At 46.2% G+C, this 18,231-nt stretch overlaps 1 protein-coding gene across 8 annotated transcripts in view; it reads right to left on the reverse strand.

Annotated features, from left to right (window-relative positions):
- Positions 1-18,231, reverse strand: part of ME3 (malic enzyme 3) — a 272,604-nt gene that overhangs the window by 185,731 nt on the left and 68,642 nt on the right. Inside the window, exons 1-2 of one of the 8 annotated variants that reach the window (XM_004271868.3) lie at positions 15,206-15,488; positions 14,632-14,829 (exon numbers count right to left, since the gene is read on the reverse strand). The exons of 2 other annotated variants lie outside the window; for them this stretch is intronic. In XM_004271868.3, the coding sequence (XP_004271916.1) occupies positions 14,632-14,814 (183 nt within the window). In that variant the 5' untranslated portion in view covers positions 14,815-14,829; positions 15,206-15,488. Of the gene's footprint in view, positions 1-14,631; positions 14,830-14,989; positions 15,122-15,155; positions 15,489-18,231 lie in introns of those variants that run through there. 5 more of the 8 variants (XM_033431901.2, XM_049713449.1, XM_049713452.1 and 2 more) reach the window with 5 other exon arrangements.

The raw sequence follows: 18,231 nt of genomic DNA on the forward strand, positions 1-18,231 counted from the left end.
CAGTGCAAGAGGGTTCCCTTTTCTCCACACCTTCTCCAGCATTTGTTATTTGTAGACATTTTAATGATGGCCATTCTGACTGGTATGAGGTGGTACCTCACTGTAGTTTTGATTTGCATTTCTCTAATAATTAGTGATGTTGAGCATCTTTTCATGTGCTTTTTAGCCATCTGTATGTCTTCTTTGGAGAAATGTCTATTAAGGTCTTCTGCCCATTTTTCTTTTTTTTTTTTTTTCCTGCCCATTTTTCCGATTGGGATGTTTGTTTTCTCGGTATTGAGTTGTATGAGCTGTTTGTATATTTTGGAGATCAGGCCCTTGTCTGTAGCATCACTTGCAAATATTTTATCCCATTCCATAGTTTGTCTTTCCATTTTTTTATGGTTTCCTTTGATGTGCAAAGGATTGTAAGTTTGATTAGATCCCATTTGTTTATTTTTGGTTTTATTTCTATTGCCTTGGGAGACTGACCTAAGAAAACGTTGGTACAATTTATGTCAGAGAATGTTTTGCCTACGCTCTCTTCTAGGAGTTTTATGGTGTCATGTCTCACGTTTAAGTCTTTAAGCCATTTTGAGTTTATTTTTGTGCATGGTGTGAGGGTGTGTTGTAACTTTATTAATTTACATGCAGTTGTCCAACTTTCCCAGCACCACTTGCTAATGATACTGTCTTTTTCCCATTTTATATTCTTGCCTCCTTTGAAGAAGATGAATTGACTGTAGGTGTATGGGTTCATTTCTGGGCTCTCTATTCTGTTCCATTGAAACAGACTGGAAGGGAAGAGGTAAAACTGTCACTATATGCAGATGACATGATACTATATATAGAAAATGCTGGGCTTCCCTGGTGGCGCAGTGGTTGAGAATTTGCCTGACAATGCAGGGGATATGGGTTTGAGCCCTGGTCTGGGAAGATCCCACATGCCGCGGAGCAACTGGGCCCGTGAGCCACAGCTACTGAGCCTGCACATCTGGAGCCTGTGCTCTGCAACAACAGAGGCCACGACAGTGAGAGGCCTGCGCACCGCGATGAAGAGTGGCTCCCGCTTGCCACAACTAGAGAAAGCCCTTGCACAGAAACAAAGACCCAACGCAGCAAAAAATAAATAAATTAATTAATTAAAAAAAAAAAGAAAACGCTAAGGACTCTACACAAAAACTACTAGATCTAGTAAATTAATTCAGCAAAGCAGCAGAATACAAGATTAACATTCAAAAGTTGGTTGCGTTTATTTACACTAACAATAAAATATCAGAAAGGGAATGTAAAAAAACAATACCTTTTAAAATAGCACCAAAAAACCCAAAATACCTAGGAATAAACCTGACCAAGGAGGTAAAGGACTTACATGCTGAGAACTGTAAAACATTAATAAAGGAAATTAAAGAGGATTCAAAGAAATGGTAAGACACCCCATGTTCTTGAATTGTAAGAATTAATATTGTTAAAATGGCAATACTACCCAAAGCAATCTACAGATTTAATTCGATCCCTATCAAAATACCCATGACATTTTCACAGAACTAGAACAAATAATCCAAAAATTTGTATGGAACCATAAAGGACCCAGAATTGTGAAAGAAATCCTGAGGGGGAAAAAAAAAAGCAGGATGCATAACTCTCCCAGACTTCAGACAATACTACAAAGCTACAGTAATCAAAATAGTGTGGTATTGGCACAAAAACAGACATACAGATCAATGGATCTTATCTGCTCAAAGACAAAGGGCTGGACAAGTAGTCTTCATAGTCTTTTGGGGAATGCTCATCCTGGGTTCTTATAGAGGAGAGATGCTCATTTAAAATATGCATATGCAATTAATTTATTCATTACCCAAGGCAGAGTGTATGGAGGCTGGAGGACTATCTAAACTCCCTGCTAGGTGAGGTGGGCCCAGCCATGCCCTCTTTAGCTGGATTTGAAGCAACTTTTTAACTTTAATGCTAAACTACCCTAGCAGACATTCTCTTGTCTTGCTCTCTTGCTATCATGATCTCACGAGACTGGGAGTGTTGTAGTGATGGTTGGTAGATAGATAGATAGATAGATAGATAGATAGACAGATGAGAGACAAAAAGACAAGTTAATGGATAAAAAAATCCAGCTACTTTGGATCAATGTTCCTTTTAAAAACTTTGGTTAGAACGTGCCAAAATGTTGGGGCAAAATCCTGAGATTCCTTTGGGGTATGACAGCAGCCACTCCCTTCAACACCAGCTTTAAATTCTGGAAGTACCAGGTTTTCAAATGGCACTCTGTTTTCTGCGGCTGAAGCCTTTTTTTTTTTTTTTTTAATGTTGGGGGTAGGAGTTTATTAATTTATTTTATTTATTTTTGCTGTGTTGGGTCTTCGTTTCTGTGCGAGGGCTTTCTCTAGTTGCGGCAAGCGGGGGCCACTCTTCATCGCGGTGCGCGGGCCTCTCACTGTCACGGCCTCTCCCGTTGCGGAGCACAGGCTCCAGATGCGCAGGCTCAGCAGCCGTGGCTCACCGGCCCAGCCGCTCCGCGGCATGTGGGATCCTCCCAGACCAGGGCTCGAACCCGTGTCCCCTGCATTAGCAGGCAGACTCTCAACCACTGCGCCACCAGGGAAGCCCCAGCTGAAGCCTTTTTAATTTCATTTTCTTTCAGACAAACATCTAGATCATCCAGCTTAAGATCCATCAAGTACCCAGAAATTATTTGTAAAGTCTCTATTCAACCTGCCTCTTCCTGGATTCACTCCTCTCTTATCAAGTCTCTGCCAAAATACGATGTATCCACACTCATGGAGAATGAGTTTGGATTCCTCAGTCTTCCCCTCTCCTTCTGGACTGGATTCTCCAGAAGGGCAAGGACCAGGTCTAAACCCTATTAAGTCTGTGCCCTCTTCTGAGGCCCACACAGGGCTTCACACTATGTTAGAAACGGAGCAAAATTTTTAGAGCTGTGGATTCGCTGAGAATTAATTGAGCACTTACAATGTGCTTACATACATTATTTCATTTAATCATTATAGCACCCTGTGAAGTGGGTATATTTTGTTATCATCCCCATTCACAGATGTGGAAATTGAGGCTTAGAGGAATGAAGTGCCCTTCCCAAAATCCACATATAGTGGATGGCTGAGCTGGAACCGGAACCTTGGGCTTTTCTGACTCCAAATCCCTAGATCATAGCCAGTGTGCGCTGTTGCCTACTATCTGGTCGCAGGCTGTGCCCTGGTGATGGGGGGAGGGGGAGGGGGCACACACAGCTGATTCTAGCTGACAGCTTTCCTTCACCACCAGAATCCTTTAACCTGTTACTAGTTACAGAGGTCTAAATCTAGGGTCTTAAAGCAGCCTCAAGGATGAGAATAAATCATCTGATCATAAAGGTGCAGTTCTTTAGATGAAATGCACCTAGTACAGCATCAGGGCAGAAAACTCTCTTAAAGAAATGGGTTCCTGGGCTTCCCTGGCGCAGTGGTTGAGAGTCTGCCTGCCGATGCAGGGGACACGGGTTCGTGGCCCGGTCCGGAAAGATCCCACATGCCGCAGAGTGGCTGGGCTCGTGAGCCATGGCCGCTGAGCCTGCGCGTCCGGAGCCTGTGCTCCGCAAGGGGAGAGGCCACAACAGTGAGAGGCCCGCGTACCTCAAAAAAAAAAAAAAAAAAAAAAAAGGAATGGGTTCCTGAAATTTTTATGACCAAAATAAAATATTTCTCTTGGCTTTCAAAATCCTCCAAGCCCCATGGAGAGATCTAAGCACAATTATATTGTCACCATCTTTTTAGAAGAGATGGCAGATGGGGTTGTGTACTGTCAGTGTTCACCAGAGCGGTTTCTGATGTGTCCAGGAGGCAATGTGAAAGTAATTCACATCACTTAACTTTTATTGAGAGTATACTATGAAGAAGGCATCGTGCGAGCCACGCAGTGCCTAAGAAGGGGTCCTGGCTCTGAAGATGACATCCAGATGGAGACAGACACATGCGTTATGAGTATATACTGAAACCAAATGTAGAAAAGGGCCATGACTACACAGGCTACATGCCAGAGGAGTGCAGAGGGTGAACGAGCCACTTGCACGGGGCATTATCAAGGAAGGTGGCATGGCAGAGGTGGCCCTGGAGAGCTGAGCCCTGAAGATTTTCATAAGTGACCCCACTGTGAATGGTACCCCCAGGAGCTGGGAAACACAAAAGGAAGGAAAAGAACAAAATAAAAGGGCATGTCACAGTCCTAGAGATCTATCATTAACTCTGCTTGTAGATTAGAGGTTTTGTAAAATTATTTAGCTCTCTGAAAATGGGGCCCCTTACAAGGTATGGGCCTACTGCTCAATTTCTGCACATTCAACCACAAAAGGTGGCTGTTCTCAGAGAGAAAGCCATTCTCTCTCATGGTTTGACCTAGACGACTTCTCCGCCATCACCTTCATCTGCCGACTGCTCTTCCACAGAGTCAGTGATGACAGAACTGCCAGAGAGAAGAGTGTTTTCGCACCCCTCTCCCAAGCTCCCATAGCACTAGTACATGTTCTCTGCATCACACCGCCCTTCTGAATTGAAACCGTCTGCTTACTAACTGGTCCCCACCTCCACCCCCTCACACATAAGCTCCTGAAGGCAAAAGAAGTGTTGTATCCACCACTGAGGTTCCACTGCCTAAAATATATAATAGACACTCAGCAAATGTCTAATGAATAAATTTAATAAATAAACAAATGAGTCTTGGGAGAATTACACAAATTTAGAGGGCAAAGAGAAGGTATCCAGTGATTTTCAAAGTTCCCTCCGAGTCCCAGATTCTGATTCTAACAGAGCCAGCGGGTATGGTCATAGCCCATCAGAGGGCCACAGCAGGGACTGTCCCCCATATAACTGGCAAGGCCCCAGAGCATCAGACTTTATATACCAGTGTAAGTGAGAGGGCACCTGCACACTGGAAGTGGCAGTACAGCAGAAGGGGTGAGGATGTGGGCCCTAAAACAAGATGGCCCAGGTTCAAGACCCAGCTCTGCCACTACGAACTGCTAGACCTCCAGCAAGTTAGCTAACCTCCTTGAACCTCAGCGTTCTCATCTGTAATACGACAGTGTATGTCAAAGCATCGTGATATTGTATTAAATGAGTTAATGTGTAGAAACTGCTTAGAGCAATCCATGGCACATCGTATGTCCAAAAAGATGCCAGCTCTTATCGTTATGACTTGGATTCCTTCCATAAGGTGTTCTGCTACCGAAGTAAATTCAGTATAATACGAATCTAGGTTGGAATCCTCAACACCTCCTTCAGAAACCGGACAAAGTGGGGATGGGAACCGTCTACTGTGAATGGACACCCAGCTCCACTGAAGTCATGAGGGAACATGACAGCCTTTGTCTCATGGGGAAAGTCACTGCACAGATCAACAACTCAGAAGAGATGCCACCTTGTGCAGATGCTGCCTCCCTCCTGCTCTTTTCTGAAAGAACAAGGCAAAACAAAACAAAGGAACAAATAAGGTCTGCCTTCTCCAGAGTTCCACACCACAGGGGAGTGTGTTTCAGGACCATTATGCTACGGGCTTCATGGAGATTACTACCAAACAACGATACAGAATCCGGACAAAATGCTTTAAAAAGAATAATATTCTCAAGTTGCTAATCATTCAACTCTATCCCCTATGGTCCCTCTAGCTTTTCATATCACTTTTGAAAGCAAAGCAGCTTTAATTTTCTCTTATTCAAGTTCCTCAAAAGCTGATGATCTTTCTACCCCAAAACCCTCTCCTCAAATGACTGAGTACTTTTTACTCTTTACTTTGTCCTTTGGGTAGGAGCTGTGTTTTCACCAGGCTGCCAAGCAACCATCTGGGTACAGAATGAATGCATGCTTTTAACTGCTGACCCTGGCACCCCCAATCATGGGCTAGCCCTCAGATTTTCATCACAGAGTCATAGAGCATCTTTTGTGCTCTGTGTCACAGAGGCAGTGAGACACCACCCCAAGGATTTCCCAATGTATTATACTTTCTACACATCAAAGTGAAGATCTGGAAGCTGACTATAACCTCGTCTTTGCAAACAAAAGTGCCTCACACCATTGACCCCTTTGCAATGGCCACATGAATCAAAACGCCTTCTCCCCCTGCCCTTCCCTATAAGACTGGCATTGGAAAGGAGAGAGTAGATGATAAAAGAACCTTTGGTAGAAATGACACAAATGCAAAGTAAAATAAAGCCGTAACCCCCAGAGCCTACAGAGGCCCAAGAGGACCAAGAGAAACTGGAAACAGAGGCTGGAGATGAGCCTGAAAAAGTGTCCACAGAAACTCCATATAGAGAGTCCAGATTTAGATTGACTTTGACACCACTTGGCCCGTCTGAGCCAGACAACATGAATTTCTGTGTGGGATTTGCCCTCCAGTGCTGCTGTTACAGACTCTAGATACTGCTGTTTACCACTGTTTTCAGGACAGGTGGAGGGTTCCCATGTTGACATTTTATTACATGAATCTAAACACATTGCCTCTAGAAGATAAGAAAATATATGTAAGCAAATCTTGAAATAAGACTATTTTAGAGGGATTTCCACAGGATCAGAGTGTCACCCTTGCGTTACAGATGGGTCAACTTCCAAAAGTTGATCTGTTATTTACTTGGCTCTAGAAACTCAATTTCCAACAGAAACTGTAACCTAAAATTGAAAAGACAATGGACCATTAAAGAAAATTATATAAAGAGGAAATAAATCTCCCATAATTCCACTGCCCTAACATGATCATTTTCACACATTTAGTTCCAAGTCTTTTTATAGAGCTACATCTTTCTACAGTAATGCTCATGGATATAGATTCCACTTAGTATTTTGCATTTTGAATTAAGCATCCATAAACATAAGCCAACATTTCTGAAATCTTCATAATGATCACACAAATGCTAATCTAACACATAATATACTTTCTTTGGAGAACAATTCAACTGTTTATAACAACATGTTTATGAGAAAACACTTTCTGAGCATCTGTTTTGGGTTCTAGGAGTAGCAGATCTTCCTCCTGTGCTCCTGCATCCCATCCCACACTTCCTTGATTTCCTGACCCCGAGATAAGAGGCAGTTCCTGGTATGATGTCTTAGCCCAGTTGGGCTGCTATAACAAAATACCATAGACTGGGTGGCTTACACAACAGAAATTTACTTCTCATGATTCTGGAGACTGAAAGTCCAAGACCAAGGCATGGCCGATTCAGTTCCTGGTGAGAACCATCTTCCTGGCTTGCAGATGGCCATTTTTCTTGCTCTACTTTCACATGGCAGAGAGGGAGAGGATTAGTGTCCTTTCTCTTTTTATAAGGACACTAATCCCATCATGAGGGCTCTACCTCCCAAAGGCCCCCCCCTCCAAAATACCATCACATTAGGGAGATAGGGCTTCAACATATGAACAGGGGTGGGGGTCACTGAATCTGTAACATGGTTTCCTGTATCTTCAGCAGGGGTGCTGCAGCACGGGGGAATCAGAGAAGTTCAGAGCAGGGATGGGGGCTACCAAGACTCAAAGTAGAGGGTGGGAGCTCTAGGAAGTTGGAGATGCTGACAGAAGCGGGGGTTTCCTATCTCTGGCCCACAGCCTGGACACCCCCCACCCTTTGTTTTTTTCTGTGAGCCTCAAGAATGTCTCCATCCATCTCTGCTTTCAAGGTACCATCTGTGTCTCCAGAATAGGGTCTCCCTTTCCCCAGGCTTGGCTGGTAAAACTGGAGATAACAAAGGGTGAACATCTGTGTTGTGCTTCTCCAGTCTTCACAGTAAGTGGGCCTCTGGGCACACAAAGGTCTGATGTGAGATTTATCCACATTCCAGATACAAGTGATCTTGGGCATATAAACCCCATAGAGGGGGATACCAGGGAAGGAAAAGCACCAGAGGAAAAGAAGGGGGGCTTTGGAGAAGGAGGGGGGGGAAGGGAAAGGATGAGAGGAAGAAGCCTCAGCAGATGTCTCTCTGAATGATTCACTCATCCAATGACTGTTTACTGGGTACCAAACTACGGACCAGGCACTGTTCTAAGTACCTTGGATACATCAATGAACAAATAAAACAAAAATCCCTGCCTAAATGGAGCTTACATTATAGTGGGGAAATGCACATAATAACCAAGAGGTATGGTAAGTAGGAAAATTAAACAGTATGTTAGGAAGTATCAAATACTACACAGGAAAAGTAGACCAAGAAGGTTGAAAGGGCTGTTTACAACTTCCCATGGGTGGTCTGATAGGTCTCACCGAGAAAGTGAGGAGCCTTGAAGAAGGTGAGAGAGTTAACCACATGGTTATGTAGGGGCTGTGTGCTCTACAAGAGGGATTAGCCAGTGCAAAGACTCCAGGTAGGAGCATGCTTGGAGTGTTTGAGGCCAGCATGTTTGGGCAGCACGTGAGGCTGAGGAGTAGCAAAAGATGAGGTCAGGGAGGGTCAAATCATGCAGGGCATGGTAAGAACTTTGACTCTGCAGGGTTTCCAGCGGAAGAGTGACGTGATCAAATTTCGTTTTACAAGGCTCACACTGGCTGTTGTGTGGAGAACAAACAAGAGGAACGCAAGGAGAGCAGCTAGGGGGACACTGCAGTCATCCAGCAGAGAAATAGTGGTGCCTTAGGTCAGGGTGGGACCCGTGGTGAGAGCGGAGGGTGGATTCCAGATCTAGTCTGAAGACAGAGCAACAGGACTCTCCGGTGAATTGGACATGGGGTCTGAAAGAAAGAGAGTGGTTAGGGATGTGTGCAAGGTTTTAGCCTCTCAAGGTGTGGTCAACAGACACAGAGGAGCAGATTGAAAGAAACAGGACTGCAAGTTGGAGAGCCACTGGAAGGCTCCTGCCTAATCTAGACACAAGACGATGAAGGAGTGAACAAGGCTGGTGGTAGAGGGGATGTAGAGAAACTGATGGATTTTAAAAGTTGGGATAAAATTGACAGTAAATCAAATTAAAATTTCAGATAAGCATTTTGTAGCAGTTTCCCCAATAGCCATTCTTTCTTTCCTTAGTGGTACAGAATTTTTAAGTGGATATATGGGTGCCCGGCTAAAGATTACATTTCCGAGATTCTCTTGCACCTAGGTGTGGTGTATGACCAAGCTCTGGACAATTGGATGTGAATGGAAGTGATATTTGCAACATCCAAATTGTGTATTTTCCCTTCTGACTGGCTTCTGTATGGAATTATGGCAGAGCCTAGAAGCAACCATCTTGGACCACGAAACGTAAGATGCACACTGAGGATGGCAGAGCAACAAAATCAAGCCACATACCAACCTGCGATTGCCTACCCAGACTTGTTTATGTGAAAAGTACACTTCCGGGCTTCCCTGGTGGCGCAGTGGTTGAGAGTCTGCCTGCCGATGCAGGGGACACGGGTTCGTGCCCCGGTCCGGGAAGATCCCACATGCCGCGGAGCGGCTGGGCCCGTGAGCCATGGCTGCTGAGCCTGCGCGTCTGGAGCCTGTGCTCTGCAATGGGAGAGGCCACAACAGTGAGAGGCCCGCGTACCGCAAAAAGAAAAACAAAAAAAAAACACAAAACACTTCTATCTTGTTTAAGCCTCTGAGTCTGGGGGTTACTTTGTTAAAGTTGCCTAACCTTTAGCCTAATTAATACAAGTTCTTTTAGCTGTTCCAAGCACAAAGCCCTAACACCAAGTGTTATCAATCCCATGAAGCCAGGACAGTATTTGACAGGGAAGGATTTTTTCTTTCTTTCTTTGCGGTACACGGGCCTCTCACTGCTGTGGCCTCTCCCGTTGAGGAGCACAGGCTCCGGATGCGCAGGCTCAGTGGCCACGGCTCACGGGCCCAGCCGCTCCGCGGCATGTGGGATCTTCCTGGACCAGGGCACGAACCCGCGTCCCCCACATCGGCAGGCGGACTCCCAACCACTGCGCCACCAGGGAAGCCCCAACAGGGAAGGATTTAATTCCAACCTGCCTCTGCTTGTTTGTTCTTAAAATATCTGAACAGTATTTGAGCTTCTATGCCCTGAGTCACTGCACAAGAGGCTTAGATCTAGAGCAAACTGCTGCTTATGGAAATAATGTTCACTTAATAATGCACTGCTTCTTTATCAATCAAGGAGGCCCAACCCAACATCACATCTGAAGCAGAGGTCTCAGGAAGACACATTATGTTATCGGTCTTTGGGACACAAAACAGCATCTGCAACAGACTTCTAATTCGGTGTACAACCCAGCTATCACCTCCTGATTGATCAGTAAGCCAAGTGTGTGATGACAGACTCCCCCCAACCCAAAGGAGGCAAGATCAAGTTCTACACTGGCCCCGAACAAAAACATACTTTAGTCAAAGGCAAGTCCCAGCTGTGTGGGAGTCTAATAAATTACCACTGCATGTAGAAGGACTGAGCTAAAACCTGCGTGGCCTCACATGTGCAGCCAGCACTGTAGTGCAGGCCCCCAGGCCTTAACACGTTTACTAATCTACATGCATCTAGTCCACATGTGAAGGCGGTCACCACGCCTTGCAGTTTAAGAAGGCCCCGCTGCATGAAATGCGCTGGTCCATAATCACAGCGACTGGACCAAGCACGCTTCATTCATTCTTTCCCTGACCATCAAGCTGACGGTCTTTCCCAATCATCAGGCTGATGATTAAGGTCAAGTAGGTGTATTTCCTCCCAATAGGCTATTTGAAGACATTTCTCTAGACAACAAGAGCACGAGGCTAACTGTAAAGCAGTGACATTAAGATCCATAAAACTGAGAGGAAAGGGGTTGGGACTCGATTGAGATCATTCAAAGGGCAAATATTTATTGAGCATCTCAAGTCAGGCGTAGAGAATATTGTGTGACAAGACAGTCTCTGTCCTCAAGGTGCTCAGGATCTAGTGTGGAAGACAAATCAACCAGCCATGACAACAGGGCGCTCAGTGCCGAAAGGAAAGAAACATGGAGTGAGAAGACAAATGGGAGGGGACTCAAGTCTAGTTTGGGGAGTGGGAATAGAACATCCCTTCCCAAAAGAGGCCAGAGATAAGCTGGGGCCAGCACCGTTTTGATGGCTCACTTGCTACTACATGAATAGGATGGGGATGATTCGTCCTATGAAGATACCCTATAAAATGGGGTTGATAATTGCCTGTTTAATGTAAGTAAAATATGTCTGATGTCTTGTAATATGTAATCAGATTTACTCTGTTGCCACAATCTACATGGATAACAGAAGAGGTCATTATGTAAATTTTAGAAGAAAGGCACAATATTAGTTTTGTTTTTTTTAAAGGGAAGTTGAAATTGATGTATTGCTGAATTTGCATCAGTCAGAAAATCTAGACTCCTGTAGGGAACTTGGAATCATCCAGTTCCAGTTCTGTCATCGTTCTGAATGTGCCTGAATCAGTCAAAGCACATGTGGATGAGAATTCTCATTGTGATTCAGTGGACTGAAAATCTGGAGGTGGGCTTCCTCTGCCTACTTCTGCAACAAATGACAATCTCTGTGGCATCACTTGACTTTCTCTGCCTGTCTCTACATCTGAAAATCAGATGCTGGATGAGAACAATGGTTTTCAAAAGCTTTTTTTTTTAAATGACAAGCCACAGCAAAAACTGGCATTTCACATGGTGACTTGGTATACTACTTATGTTTATTAAGGTTAATACATTTACTATTTTTTCATTCTATTCTAACTCATTTCTTTAACATAAAAATGCTGGTTAGACGCAAGCTAATTTCACGTCCAACAATTCCAGACTAGGCCATATCTAAGGGAGCTTCCAACCCTGATTCTGGAACTTGTCAACACGATCATCTAATACTTAGTGCCGTACAGTTTTTAAAATGATTTCACCCCTGCGATCCTCATAGCAGTGGTGTGACGTGGGCAGAGAGGCTAATGAGATTCAGCACAGACCGCATGGCGAGGTTATGGCAGAGCAGGGACCAGACCCTGACTGCACAAGAGCAGTGATGCTTGGCCTGTGCAGCAGCTCTTCTTCTCTCAGAGAATTCCATCTCCTGACGACCCTCTGCCCTCAAGCTTCAACTGAAATGCCTCTCCTGATCTGTCAAAAGCGGGAGGCAAACCCAGAGAACATGTTCGAAGAATGTAATGTTAGCTTTCATGTTCATGCCCTTGTTACACCCTTCAGGAACTACCCAGTGCCCGCCACAAATGCATGAAACTCAGTCCCTGCCCTGGAGGAGCTCGGAGTCCAGCAGAAAAAAATCCACCCACAGACCCACCCACTAAGTACTGGTCCCTTTCAAAGCTGCCCTTCTCTTGTTTTCTCAGTGATAACCTCAGTTGTTCTGTTTAACTCAGCAAGTCTCCCCATCTGGCTGATGGAAAGTGCCAAGCGCCAAGCCTTCCCCGGAAACTCTCTGAGTGCTGGAGGTCAGCAGGACAGCAAGAGGGTGGCACCTCAGTGGGAAGAGAGGGGCGGCTCCTAGGCAGTGATGCTCCCTCCATTGTCTCCCCTCCCTCCCCAAGGGCGAGTGCGGGAGGCCAAGAGCCTCTCTCAGCATCACTGCAGATACCCTCCTCACCCCAGACCAGCATCAGCTGACTTCAGGGATACACAAAAAAATCTTTAACATCATGAAAAGCTCGGGCCCCTAGATTTATGGATAATGACCCATTTATATTATTTAGGAGGAAAAAAATTACATCAAGAACAAGGGCAAGGGGCAAGAGTGCTTTTAGGGAACCATAAACTTAGGGCTAAAAACAAAAAAAGAGACATTCAAGTCCTTCTTTTATTTTTTTAACTATTCATAAAGCATTAAGTGCTAACTGTAATATGCCAGTATTTCTAAAGCAATGATCGTTCAAACAATCACAGTCAGTAGTGGGAATTTATTATTTTGCTTTCCAGCATCTATCCCTCCTCCCTCTGATGACAATACACAGATTTACTGGGGGGCAGGGTGGGGAGCCATATCCCCTTTATTCTAAGCCAGTTGGTATGGGTGTCCCTAACCTAAACTCTCTCTTTAAATCCAGGGGTGAGCCCTGACTTACTTAAATTATGGTGACCGGTTTGGGGATGGAAGGGAATCCAATCAGAGTCCATGAGACAGAAAGACTCTTTTTCTGAGGCTCCAGAGAAAGTGTTCTTTCTCTTCCACAGGAGCTACCAGAAGAAAATGTCTTTCTATCCCTGGATGGTGTGGTATGAAAAAAGGAGACGGGGGACTGTGGCAGAATCCGGGTGAAAGACTCTACTGGATGGAGTCTGAGGATGCAGCTGACCTTGCAAAAGCAGAGCAGAGACCCAGAGAGAACCTGCATCCTTCAGGATGCCATCTGGACTGCTGGGTCGAACCCTTCCTTCCTCTAGATATTTAGCTAAAGAAATATCTTATTTGCTAAGCCAGTTTGAGCTGAGTTTTCTAACACTTGCTACCAAAGTAAATTTAAATTCATAAAACACCTTACCTATCCCAAAGTAGTAATATACAAAGGATTTAGGGTTTCTCTGGGGGGAAGCAGGGATTGTAGTGTGACAGATGGAGGTTGAGAGAAAACTTTCTTTCTTAGCTTCTATTAATTCTGCAGGAAATAATCACAATACTTAGTATCTATATAATTGTTCCTATTTCTCAAAAACACCTTTTTCACAAGTAATTCCTCACTTGAATTTCACAATCCTGATTCAAAGAAATTATTCAAACTTTTATTTTGTAGTAATTACTTATTTACCAAGCACTTTATATAGTTTAAAATTTGATTTCAAGTTCAGTAATTCATTTGATTGTCACAATAACAGAATGTGGTAGGAATGGTGGGTCTGTCATAATATCCACTTTAAGCAGGAGAAAGTTGAACCTCAGAGAAATTAAATGAGATGCCCAAGTTAAATCAAGGAGGTGTTGGGAGACAGGCCTCAAATCCAGGTCTCTTGGTTTTAACACCAATGATACTAAACTCTACTCCCAGAAACAAGTGTGTGTGCTCCTAAACACTGGGTTAGCAGTGGGCTGAACTTGACCCAAGCACCTGAGATCCAGACCCAGATTCCAGTGGCAGAGCCAGAACTAACTAGCTGGTGACCTTGGGCAAGTTCCCTTTGTCTTGTTTTCTCATTTGTAAAAGGAGAGGTTTGAATTAGGATCTGTGATGCCCTTTCAAGGTCTAAACGTTCCATAATTCTAGACTTTCTTGCCCTCGCTCAAATTAAAAATCTTTTCCTCAGAATAATTATAACCTTAGCTGACATTTGTTCTCACTGGATGTCAGGTACTGTGCGAAGAACGCTACCTCCATTTTCTCTTTAAATCTCACAACGCTCCCGAGACAACTGCTTTGCTTTTACAGACAGGTAAACTTGGACGGACAGAGGTTAAATGAACTGCCCAAGATCAACAGAATCAGCAAGCATCAAGGGGAGATCTGACCTCAAGCCAGACTGGCCATGAGGACCTTAACCCAGTCTACATTTGTTCTTACGAAAGAAATTAGGCTTCCTGCATTACTGATTACCACTTTCCACGCAGAAGAGGTGTGGTAAAAAAGCCAAACCGAGTTACACCAAGCCTCCCCAAGGCAAAAATGTAAAGCCGCTGGAAGGGCCTCTGGAAGGATCCTCCCCTGGCGCAGGGGGCGGGGCGCCCATCCCGCGGGCCACAGAATAGTGGCTTGGGCCGTCCTACCCTTCCGGACCTTTACCTTGTTGAGATGCGGGTTCCGGGTGACATCGTATCCGCGCTTCTTCAGGGGCACCGGGCGCGCCGGGCCGGCCTTGGAGTGGCAGCCTCGGGCGGGCGCGGGGGGCTCCCAGTGCCGGACAGCGCTGCAGGTCCGGCCGGGTAGGAGAGCCAGCCGCGCGCCCGTGCCCAGCGCGGCGCCCATGGCCCTTGCGCAGACCTGGCACGGGGAGACACCAAGGTCAGGGGCGCCTTCCGGCCAGCCAGGACCCACGCGCGCCGCGGGGCACCGAGCCGGTGCCAGGGACGCGTGCTCCGGGAGAGGGCAGGGGTCTCGCAGGGTTTAAGGCGCCAGCCCCCCGCCCCTCCCGCGCGGCCACCTGCGCGGCTCTCTCTGCTCGCTTGCGGTGCACAGGCCTCGCCAAGCCCCCGGCAAAGCGAAAGCAAGCTCAGGAAGCCGATCCGGTGCGGGCCACAGCCCGCGCCACCCACGCCCCCATCCGCGAAGAGGAGAAAAGGCGACTGCGCGCCGAGGGGTCCCCGAACCTCCAACCCCGCTCGGTAGCTCGCCTAGGTCCCCTGCTTCCCCAGCCCACCTGTGCTGCGCCCGGAGCTGATGTCTACGCGGCCGGGCTGCGGGGCAGGCGGGGCGAGACGCTGCGGGGCCGTTATACCTCTCCTGCCAATGGCTGGACCGCGCCGGCGGCCGCGAGAGCGCAAGGCTGGTGCGTCCTGGATAGAGCGGTCCAGAAACCTTTGTTCGCAGTGCGGGGCCTCCCCTGAGTGCGCGCGAGGAGCGCCTCACAGCCGTGTGCACTTACCTCCCCGGTGACAAAATGAAGCGTAGGATACTCCCTGAGCCTGTCCGTCTTGACAAGCCACACGCACAGAGGGGGCTTAGCATTTAGGGATCAATGTACCCTCTTACAGTCCCACCATTTGGAGAAGGCCCTGGCTTCTGGATAACGAGTAGAAACCCTCAGGCACCCAGCGCTGTGTTGTGTTGCGTTGTGCTGCCGAGTACAACAGCCATTAGCCACACGTGGCTCCATACCTTTAAACAAATTACTTTGAATGGAATAGTATTTAAATTCTAGTTCCTCAGTCACACTAGCCACATATCACGGGCCCAAGAGCCACTTGCACATAGTAGCTTTGGGACTGGATAGCCCAAGTATGGAACATTTCCATCTTGGCAGAAAGTTCTATCAGACATCGCTGATATAGGGTCCCCAGTTACTAAGCAGGCTCCTGGGGACCCCACGGAGCCTGCCATAAATTGTTGGGACCAGGCAAGAACCTTGGCGTCCATCTAGCCCTGAATTTAATTTTACCCTTTTTCCACACAGTAGCCAGGAAATTCCTTTTAACACGAACATGTCATTGTGTGTGGAATAAAATCCTGACTCTTTCTGGTACCCACAGGTTATCCTGTAGTCTGGCTGCTGCCAGCTTCTTCAGCCTCATCCCACTCCAGTCTCCCTCTCACTGAGCTCTGGCCACACTTGCTCCTTCCTGTGTTTCCACCCCATCCAATTCCCTCTCACCTCAGGGCCTTTGCACTTGCTATTGCCTCTGTCTGGAATGCTCATGCTCTCAAGTCTCCACTAAGTTGTCAACTCGAAGGCCTCTCCTCCACTCCATCCAATGTCAGCCTCCACTAGGGACTAAGAAGTGGAAGTGAAGGATTTTTTTCCATTCTTAAAACTTAACACAGCCAGTAGTTAGCTCGTTTTTCTGATTGTTTATTGTCTGTCTTCCCCTAGAATGTAAGCTTCATGAGAAAAGGCTCTTTGCCTATAAACCTGTATCCTCACTTCTAGCTCGGTGCCTGGTACATAGTTGCACAATAAATAGTAGTTGGGTGAAGGAACGGAAGTGGCAGCCGCTTTCATAAGGATTGTGAACCCTCAGACTGCTGGACAAAGGACATGGTCCTCTACTCATTCCCCTTCAAACCTCCCGTGCAAGCAGCCTTCAGAATGTGCACTCTGGCTTTGTTCTAAGTACAAAGCAGGTATTGTGGCACTCGGGGCTGCCCCTGCCTGGATTCAGGATTCTCTCCTCTCCCTCAGAAACAATCATCTCCTCCTTCACTCTCTCCCCTTTCCAGTCCAATCTCCAATACGCAGCTCAATTATCTATATAAAACATTACTTTCCAAAACAGAATTGAAATTACCTGGTGGGGGGATGGGATGGGGACCAAGATACAGATTTCCAGGCCCCTGCCACAAAGATTCCAGTCCAGTAGGGTTTAAATGCCTGAAGTCGGGTTTACTCTTGGACTGTACACTTATATAAACACATTAATGATCCTTTTTTTTCTTAAACCAGTTTGAGTCAGATTTTTGGTTGCTTACAGCCAAGAATATTAACTGATACTTTTCCTCTCAACACTGTTTTTATATCTGCCAACCTTCCCACCAGTCGACAAACATCTTGAGGGTAGACTGTGTGTGTGTGTGTGTGTGTGCGCGCGCGTGTGCGCGCGTGCCTGTGTGTAAGTATGTGTGTGCTTCCATCTTTGGTACCTGACACATAACAAATCGTCCAGAACTTTTGAATAGTCTGCCTTTCCTCGACACAATGACCGTTGTCTCACCTGGAGCACATTTAATAGGTAACCTCAGTCATTTGAAACTTAACTAGAAACCAGGATGTAATCAAAGGTTCCCAAATAAGCCAATATAATTTTTATACAATCTATTCACTAGAGCGCGTACAGCTTACGTCTAAGATTCTCTCACCTGTGGCCTATATTCTCTTAACCCAGATGTAAATCTAACAATATTGTTTTTCTTTCGCATGTGTTTGATCTTTGGCCAAGTTAAGGAAAGGTTCTAAAGGCAGGTTCACCAGGTGGGGCAGCGGAAGGCAGTGACAAGAGGAGAGGGCTGCTCTGTTCTACAGACCCAGGTTCTTTCTCCAGGGTGTTGGTCTCCTCTCCACGGAAGCACGAATATCACCACAGCAGCATCCCAGCCAGTGGAAAGGGAAAAGAGGAAGTGGAGGGCACTCCTTTAGGGAAATGATGCGGAAATGGCACACATTACACCTACTCACGTTCTGCTGGTGAAACCTGTCACACAGTCACAGCAGCTACAAGGAAGCCTGGAAGTATTTTCTCTAGCAGGAAAGGCATATATCCCCTCTGCTAAAGCTCAGTAGGGGTATCTACTACTAAAAGGAGGAAGGGGAGAATGATTCCTGGGGACTAGTAACGACCAGTCTGGATATAATACTCATTTTATATGAAAGTGCTTGGCGTGGAGTGGAGGCTCAGAAACGGTTAACTATTATTATTGGCATGCGTGGTTTCCACCTCTGGTTTCCCTGGCACATTCCTTACTTTTAGACCTCAACACAGGATTACAGAGGCCAGGTTCAGAGCCACGGAACTATTTCAGAACTTCTTCAGCTCCATGCTACTCTGACTTCCTTAGCAAGCCAGCCCTGTGGTCTGGTCCAGCACTAGAAAGACCTGATGGGTCTCCATCATTTGTCTTGGTCTCTCTGCCTTCACATCTCATCTACTGACTTCTGCTATGGTTGTAATGCTGCTTCCTGGGGTGGCAGGAAAGGAATCCCATTCCCATCCTCCCTGGTCAGAGTTCCCATAT

The sequence above is a fragment of the Orcinus orca genome, chromosome 8 (assembly GCF_937001465.1).
Source record: "Orcinus orca chromosome 8, mOrcOrc1.1, whole genome shotgun sequence".
NCBI lineage: Eukaryota > Metazoa > Chordata > Mammalia > Artiodactyla > Delphinidae > Orcinus > Orcinus orca.